This window comes from Coregonus lavaretus, assembly GCF_964263955.1.
Source record: "Coregonus lavaretus genome assembly, contig: HAP1_SCAFFOLD_1491, whole genome shotgun sequence".
NCBI lineage: Eukaryota > Metazoa > Chordata > Actinopteri > Salmoniformes > Salmonidae > Coregonus > Coregonus lavaretus.
Genome location: NW_028162196.1, coordinates 39,075 through 48,421, shown reverse-complemented (window position 1 = coordinate 48,421; position 9,347 = coordinate 39,075). Strand labels below are relative to the sequence as shown.

Sequence of the window (9,347 nt, the reverse complement as noted above, 5' to 3'; positions counted from 1 at the left end):
TGGATGGAGTATGGGTTGGATGGATGGGTTGAAAGAAATGTACAGAATATCTGTTGACTGTATAAGAAGTTTTAGATAGAGTAACAGTATAAGGCTAAGTGATCATATCATAAAAAGATCCCCACTGAACACTGTTTCCCCCATCTTCAATAGAGCTAAAAGAATCATACGTCCTGTCTATTTCCATTTCTGTTCACACTCTTTTGTATGAATTCATCCTCTCATGGGGTGACCTGCTAAAAACCCAGCTGTCCAATTTTCATTAGGACATCATCATTGGGTGAGGCTTCCCCTAGGTGCAGATCTAGGAACAGCTTCCCCTTCCCTAATTCTAACCGTAACCATGAGTGGAGAAAATCCAAAACTGATCAAAGATCAGTGTCTAGGGTAAACTTCACCCTACAACTCATCATTGAGGAGCCAGAATTTGAGGCTGACACGTGCAGTGACACAATATTGGTCATGAAACAGGATATCTCGACACTTCCATCCCAGCTGTGACGTCTTTAAAACAAGACTATTCTGAGTGACAATTCCCTCTTCATTATCATAGAGCTGGATGCAAAGATGACAGGTAAGAAGCTATATAGTTTGTTGAATACTCATGAAATTCGGATGGATGGGTTTGGGTGGGTAGATGGATGGATGGATGGGTGTGGATGGGTTTGGGTGGGTGGATGGATGGGTTTGGGTGGATGGATGGGTTTGGGTGGATGGATGGATGGATGGATGGGTGGATGGATGGATGGGTTTGGGTGAGTGGATGGATGGATTGGTTTGGGTGGATGGATGGATGGGTTTGGGTGGATTGGTTTGGTTGAATGGATGGATGGGTTTGAGTGGATGGATGGGTTTGGATGGATGGATGGGTTTAGGTGGGTGAATGGATGGATGGATGGATGGATGGATGGGTTTGGATGCGTTTGGGTGGATGGGTGGGTGGATGGATGGGTTTGGGTGGGTGGATGGATGGATGGATGGGTTTGGGTGGGTTTGGGTGGGTGGATGGGTGTGGATGGGTTTGGGTGGGTGGATGGATGGTTGGATGAATTTGGGTGGGTGGATGGATGGATGGGTGGATGGTTTGGGTGGATGGATGGATGAGTTTGGGTGGGTGGGAGGGTGGATGGGTTTGGGTGGATGGATGGATGGATGGATGAGTTTGGGTGGATGGATGGATGGGTGGATGGTTTGGGTGGATGGATGGATTTGGGTGGGTGGGTGGATGGATGGATTGATGGGTGGATGGGTTTGGTAGATGGATGGATGGGTTTGAATGGGTGGATGGATGGGTTTAAGTGGATGGATGGATGGGTTTGGGTGGATGAATGGATTTGGGTGGTTGGATGGATGGGTTTGGGTGGGTGGGTGGATGAATGAATGGATGAAGGGATGAGTTTGGGTGGATGGATGGATGAGTTTGGGTGGATGGATGTATGGGTTTGGATGGACTGGTTTGGCTGAATGGATGGATGGATGGGTTTGGGTGGATGGATGGGTTTGGGTGGGTGGATGGATGGATGGATGGGTTTGGGTGGATGGATGAGTTTGGGTGGATGGATGGATGGGTTTGGGTGGATGGATGGGTTTAGGTGGGTGGATGAATGGATGTATGAAGGGATGAGTTTGGGTGGATGGATGGATGGGTTTGGGTGGATGGATGTGTTTGGGTGGATGGATAGGTTTGGATGGATTAGTTTGGGTGGATGGATGGATGGAGGGATGAGTTTGGGTGTATGGATGGGTTTGGATGGATGAATGGATGGTTTGGGTGGTTGGATGGATAGATGGATGGATGGGTTTGGGTGTATGGATAGATAGATGAGTTTGGGTGGGTGGATGGATGGATGGATGGGTGTGGATGGGTTTGGGTGGGTGGATGGATGGGTTTGGGTGGATGGATGGGTTTAGGTGGATGGATGGATGGATGGGTTTGGGTGAGTGGATGGATGGATTGGTTTGGGTGAGTGGATGGATGGATTGGTTTGGGTGGATGGATGGATGGATGGGTTTGGGTGGATTGGTTTGGTTGAATGGATGGATGGGTTTGAGTGGATGAATGGGTTTGGATGGATGGATGGGTTTAGGTGGGTGAATGGATGGATGGATGGATGGATGGATGGATGGGTTTGGATGCGTTTGGGTGGATGGGTGGGTGGATGGATGGGTTTGGGTGGGTGGATGGATGGATGGATGGATGGGTTTGGGTGGGTTTGGGTGGGTGGATGGGTGTGGATGGGTTTGGGTGGGTGGATGGATGGTTGGATGAATTTGGGTGGGTGGATGGATGGATAGAAAGAAATGTACAGAATATCTGTTGACTGTATAAGAAGCTTTAGATAGAATAACATTATGAGGCTAAGTGATCAAATCATAAAAGATCCCCACTGACCTCTGTTTTCCCCATCTCCAATAGAGCTAAAAGATTCATACGTCGAGGACTATTATTACGATTCACCCAACGACTCCTATTACATCAACATCACCTCCTTTGTCCTGAACTCTAACACCTTCTCCTGTGCAGCTCAGCCCCTGTATACTAGTGCCGTCATATCCCTGTGTGTCCTTCACATCGCCATCTTCCTATTGGCTGTTCCTGGTAACCTACTTGTGGGGCTAGTGATTGGCTCCAGTCAACAGTCCCTGACCCCATCCGACGTCTACCTGTTTCACCTGACGGTAGCCGACGGGCTGCTGGCTCTGACTCTGCCCTTCTGGGCTGCTGCCATGCTCCCCGGCTGGATCTTTGGTGACTTCCTGTGTAAGTTCCTCAGCCTCGTTACGGAGGCTAGCTTCTACACCAGCATCCTGTTCCTGGTGTGTATCAGTGTCGACCGCTACCTGGTGATCGTTCGCTCTGCCAAGTCCCGTAAGGACCGCCGCAGGGCCTGCAGCTGGGTCGCCTGCACCTTCATCTGGGCTCTGGGGGGCGTCCTCTCTCTCCCCGCCCTCTTCAACGACGCCTTCACGCCCCCCGGTGGTGGTCCGACGAAGTGCGCTGAGCGCTTCGATCTTAGCAGCGCCACCCACTGGCGGCTCGCTACGCGCGGCTTACGCCACATCATAGGGTTCCTGCTCCCACTAGTCATCATGGTGGCGTGCTACAGTGTTACCGTGGCCCGGTTGCTGCGGACGCGCGGCTTCCAGAAGCACAGGGCCATGCGGGTCATCGTTGCCGTGGTGATCGCCTTCCTCCTGTGCTGGACGCCGTTCCACTTGACGGTAATGGCCGACACCCTGATGAGGGCCAAGCTGGTGCCCTTCGACTGTGCTGACAGGAACAGGGTGGACCTGGCCCTCCAGGTCACCCACAGCCTGGCCCTGCTCCACAGCTGTGTTAACCCAGTGCTGTATGCCTTTGTGGGGGAGAAGTTCAGGAGAAACCTCGGTGCCCTGGTCAGGAAGTCACGGGGACCAGAGAGGGGGTCGGTGTCTCGATACAGCAGGTCCACATCCCAGACCTCAGAAGGGAATGGACTGTTATGATTGATCTGGCAGGTTGTCCCCACATTACTTTGAATCAGGGTTGGGTTAAATTCCATTTCAATTCCAGTCAATTCAGGAAGTACTCTAAAATTCCAATTCCAATTATCTTCAATGCTTTTCAATGAGGACATTTTTAAAATCTTAATTGGAGTTTGGTTCACTTTCTGAACTGACTGGAATTGAAATGGAATGAACCCCTGCTTTGAATAACTTATAAGATTGTCCCTGTGTAACATATTGTAACCTAACATTCCTAGCCTGACACTGAATCAGACCCTATATCTATGTGTTTTTTAATGTCCCTCCATATACTATTGCCCCTGTTGTCTGTACATGTATATAATGCCCTCTGTTGTCTGTTGTATTAGCTAATAAATACCCTGTGCTGTTGTTGTTTGTCCAAAGCTGCTTGATTAGATCGACGCAAGACACATTTCCTCAAAGGGAATAATGACTCAATAAACTAAACTGTGATGTGACCAACTCTGTAGCTCAGCTGGTAGAGCATGGCGTTTGTAACGCCAAGGTAGTGGGTTTGATCCCCGGGACCACCCATAAACAAAAAAATGTATGCACGCATGACTGTAAGTCGCTTTGCATTAAAGCGTCTGCTAAATGTCATATTATTATAACTAGTTCCAAATCTTTCAACACTCCAGAGTCAACTGTACCAAGAACAGAAGGTACCTTCCAGTCAGGGGCTGGCAGATGTATTTTAGGTCTCAGGCAAGCTATCTCACCAAACATGGTTCAAAAGGCTACACTTGGCTCCCCTCTAGTGATTGGTATTATGAAGAGCCTACAGCCGGATTATTACCCATAGATACTGTACTTTCGATCTGTTATTACCAAACGACTAATACGCCCATTCACCAGCAGAGGGCCGTCATTACATGGGTCTGAATGGGGAGACCAGCTCTTTTTACTGCTATATTGTCCTTTGATAATGGATTCCCTTGAGCCACTGAGACAGACATGCAGACGGACAGAGACAGGGCATTCGTTTAATGATTGAGGGGATGTCATTGAAACAACAGGTGTTTTATTATTGCTTATTGGTGGTTTACTCGTCTGTGGTCCCACGGAATGACATGCTAAGCCTTTGATTATGAGGCCAATTGAGCAATCGGCCCTAGACTCAATAGTACAGTTCAGTTCTTCTCTTACTTTCGACATTGACATGTCACAAGACTTGGACATGTTTTCTCTCTCTCTCTCACACATGTACACTCTCTTCCTCACGCAAACACGCCAGATATGTAGGCTACACATTCTGTAGTTAGCAAATGTTCCTCAAATCAAACAACACAGGAGCATGCTTTTGTTGACGATTTCATTGGATAAGAATCATTACATAATTCCATAAAAAGTTGATGAGTAGACTACAGACACACACTACAGACTACTACTAGTAGACTACAGAAGCACACTACAGACTACTACTAGTAGACTACAGAAGCACACTACAGACTACTACTAGTAGACTACAGAAGCACACTACAGACTACTACTAGTAGACTACAGAAGCACACTACAGACTACTACTAGTAGACTACAGAAGCACACTACAGACTACTACTAGTAGCCTACAGAAGCACACTACAGACTACTACTAGTAGACTACAGAAGCACACTACAGACTACTACTAGTAGACTACAGAAGCACACTACAGACTACTACTAGTAGACTACAGACACACACTACAGACTACTACTAGTAGACTACAGACACACACTACAGACTACTACTAGTAGACTACAGAAGCACACTACAGACTACTACTAGTAGCCTACAGAAGCACACTACAGACTACTACTAGTAGACTACAGAAGCACACTACAGACTACTACTAGTAGACTACAGAAGCACACTACAGACTACTACTAGTAGACTACAGAAGCACACTACAGACTACTACTAGTAGACTACAGAAGCACACTACAGACTACTACTAGTATACAGACGCACACTACAGACTACTACTAGTAGACTACAGACGCACACTACAGACTACTACTAGTAGACTACAGAAGCACACTACAGACTACTACTAGTAGACTACAGAAGCACACTACAGACTACTACTAGTAGACTACAGAAGCACACTACAGACTACTACTAGTAGACTACAGAAGCACACTACAGACTACTACTAGTAGACTACAGACGCACACTACAGACTACTACTAGTAGACTACAGACGCACACTACAGACTACTACTAGTAGACTACAGAAGCACACTACAGACTACTACTAGTAGCCTACAGAAGCACACTACAGACTACAACTAGTAGACTACAGAAGCACACTACAGACTACTACTAGTAGACTACAGAAGCACACTACAGACTACTACTAGTAGACTACAGAAGCACACTACAGACTACTACTAGTAGACTACAGAAGCACACTACAGACTACTACTAGTAGACTACATTTCAAGATGCTGTCTTGTAGCATCCTATAAAAATGACAGGCTGAGAGACAAAAATGCTGGAGATCTGTATCTTATTATTCACAATGGTGTATCTTATTATTCACAATGGTGTATCTTATTGTTCACAATGGTGTATCTTATTATTCACAATGGTGTATCTTATTGTTCACAATGGTGTATCTTATTGTTCACAAAGGTGTAATATTCATTGTTCACAAAGGTGGACATGGTACTTTGGTCAACGTTTTGGGCTAGTGGCCTTTCTCAAGATAAGTTGTATACATAATGAATGATTCCTTTAGGAACTCTTGGGAGAGCACCTCATTGACTGTGAGAATGGTGTGTGTGTGTGTGTGATGGGGGGTGTTTGACAAATAGGAAGATGATAGGGTGACAACTTGGGCTGGCCAAAAACATACAACACAATGTACTCAGGGCAGTGCCCTCTCAGATAGTGAAATTCATAGAATGCTTTGTAGAGTAAAGGGGAAAAGAGGCAGTGCAGAACTCTCTAGGCAAAGTTCTCTTGGTAACTGACTATGTTTCTCAACAACTAGGGAGTTGTACATTAAACAAGATACACAGTATCACCAGGATCACGGGATGCATTTTATCAATAAATTGAAGATATGTGCAAATGTGTTTGTAAACCATTGATATCTGAAATATTATTGTCTTATTTTTGTTTTTGTTTTTTGGGATTGGGTGGTACAGATACCCAGGGCCGGCTGTAGCCTTTTGGGGGCCCTAAGCAAGATTTTAGTGGCCCCCCTCTTGACAGTATTGAGAAAATGTAGCAGTTTCAAAGCATTCTTTCTGCAGTTCAACACATTTTGCCATGAGGCGGAGAGAACATTTTTCACTTTTTTAACACATTTCCTGCAATTCTACAAATTTTGCCATGAGGTGGGCAGAAATTTGTGCAGTTTTAAAGCTAATTTCCTGAAATTCTATACATTTTACCATGACTTATGCCATGTTAATGATATCTGAAAAAAATCGATGGGGGCCCCCTGGAAGTCAGGGCCCATGGCCACTGGAGGTCAGGGCACCCGGCCATGATTACTACAAATTTAGTTAGCTGGCTAGACTAATTTACCAATCTAAAAGTTGTTAGCTGACATGGCTAATTTAGTGACTGTAACACAACAAAAATTGCTGATGCACAACGACATTTCAAACACCTTGTGTATTCTACTATTCTAACTCTCAACAGTAAGTTGAGACTGACTGAGTTCCCCAAAAAATTAAAACAAGTTTTTTACTGGCCTGGGACCGTAACCGACCACATGTCGCTTATGTCTTACATAAACAAATAGTAATTAAACAATATGCAACAAATGTACTATCTTGGTGGACATCAAATACTATTTTGCTCTGTGAGGAGCATAGTTCATCCGCAAATTTCCTCCTGCTAGTTTGTTGTTGTTCAATTTTGATTTAGGTCACACCCCGACACCTGTTTCATGAAGCTGGAAGAAATGTGTGATTTCCACCAAAATAGTTAATTTGTTGCAGATTGTTTAATTGCTATCTGTTTATATAGATTAGAGCAGTGGTTCCCAACCAGTGTTACTAGGGCCCCTGGGGTTCTTGGCCTATCCACAGGGGGTACTTGAAAAGACTAATGACACCATAGGCCTATTGGTAAAATACACATGAGGGGGTACTTCAGGGGTACTCCGGGCAGAGTAAAATTCAATTGGTGGTACAGTAACCAAAAAAGGTTGAGAACCACTGGATTAAAGGGAATCTGTACCACCTACTCCAATGAACACACATAAAAAGGCAGAGAATAATATGAGTGATATATTTATGTGAATGGAACAAATGTGATGCAGTAGTCCCTAAACAAAACAAGGAACCTGTTATCAGTTTTCAAACAGAAAATACATTCCATTCCATCTATCATGGTTGGCTGGGAGTCTGAAGAAACAATGGACATTCTGAGAAAATGACAACTATAATTGGCTGTCTATACATGGTATGCAAATCTGACAGAGTAGTCTTCAAAGTGGAATGTAATTTCTATCTAGGCTTTGAAGTCTTCTGAGCCACTATCAATGAATTAATTCTCACAAAATGAATGATTGTTTACCACAGGGGTGTGTGGCATTGCCAGGAGTGAAACCACCAGTCTCTCAGAAGTGACACTTACCAATAACTAGTTCTGGTCATGCGATTGTTACAGAATGGGAGGTGGGCTAGTGTAATAAATCACCCCACAGTGCTTATTTGAGCCTACTGTAGTCCATACTTCAACCTATACTTCTAACTTATACTAATTTTCTTTATTTTATCACAAAATATTTTTTGGGAAAAATGATATACTAAGAAAATGTATGCGTGCATCATAAGAAAAAAGTGAAATTTGTTGGTAAATTGAATACCTGAATTCCCACCATGGGTGGTTGGATGGATGGATGGATGGGTTTGGGTGGGTGTGTGGATGGATGGATGGATGGATGGGTGGATGGGTTTGGGTGGGTGGATAGATGGGTTTGGGTGGATGGATGGATGGATGGGTGGATGGTTTGGGTGGATGGATGGATGGATGGGTGGATGGGTTTGGTAGATGGATGGATGGATGGGTTTGAATGGGTGGATGGATGGGTTTGAGTGGATGGATGGATGGGTTTGGGTGGGTGGATGGATGGATGGATAGATAGGTTTGGATGGATTAGTTTGGGTGGATGGATGGATGGATGAGTTTGGGTGGGTGGATGGATGGATGGATGGATGGGTTTGGGTGGGTGGATGGATGGGTTTGGGTGGGTGGATGGGTGGATGGGTTTGGGTGGGTGGATGGGTGGATGGGTTTGGGTGGGTGGATGAATGAATGGATGAAGGGATGGGTTTGGGTGGATGGATGAGTTTGGGTGGATGGATGGGTTTGGGTGGATGGATGGGTTTAGGTGGGTGGATGAATGGATTAAGGGATGAGTTTGGGTGGATGGATGAGTTTGGGTGGATAGATGGATGGATGGGTTTGGGAGGATGTTTGGGTGGATAGATGGATAGGTTTGGATGGATTAGTTTGGGTGGATGGATGTATGAGTTTGGGTGGATGGATGGGTTTGGGTGGATGAATGGATGGATGGATGGGTGGGTTTGGGTGGGTGGATGGATGGGTTAGTTTGGGTGGATGAATGGATGGATGGGTTTGGGTGGATGAATGGATGGATGGTTGGATGGGTTTGGGTGAGTGGATGGGTGGGTTTGGGTGGGTGGATGGATAAATGCGTTTGGGTGGGTGGATGGATGGGTTTGGGTGGATAGGTGGATAGGTGGATGGGTTTTGGTGGGTGGATGGATGGAGGATGGGTTGGATGGATGGATAGAAAGAAATTTACAGACTATCTGTTGACTGTATAAGAAGCTTTAGATAGAATAACAGTATAAGGCTAAGTGATCATTTCATA

At 45.4% G+C, this 9,347-nt stretch overlaps 1 protein-coding gene across 1 annotated transcript; it reads left to right on the top strand.

Moving 5' to 3' along the window:
- The first annotated feature begins 561 nt into the window (after window positions 1-561).
- On the top strand, window positions 562-3,965 carry LOC311119472 (C-X-C chemokine receptor type 2-like). Its single transcript, XM_084194154.1, has 2 exons — window positions 562-574; window positions 2,417-3,965. Exons 1-2 carry the CDS (start codon window positions 568-570, stop codon window positions 3,484-3,486), a joined length of 1,077 nt encoding a protein of 358 aa, XP_084050280.1. The 5' UTR covers window positions 562-567; the 3' UTR covers window positions 3,487-3,965.
- Window positions 3,966-9,347: the final 5,382 nt, after the last annotated feature.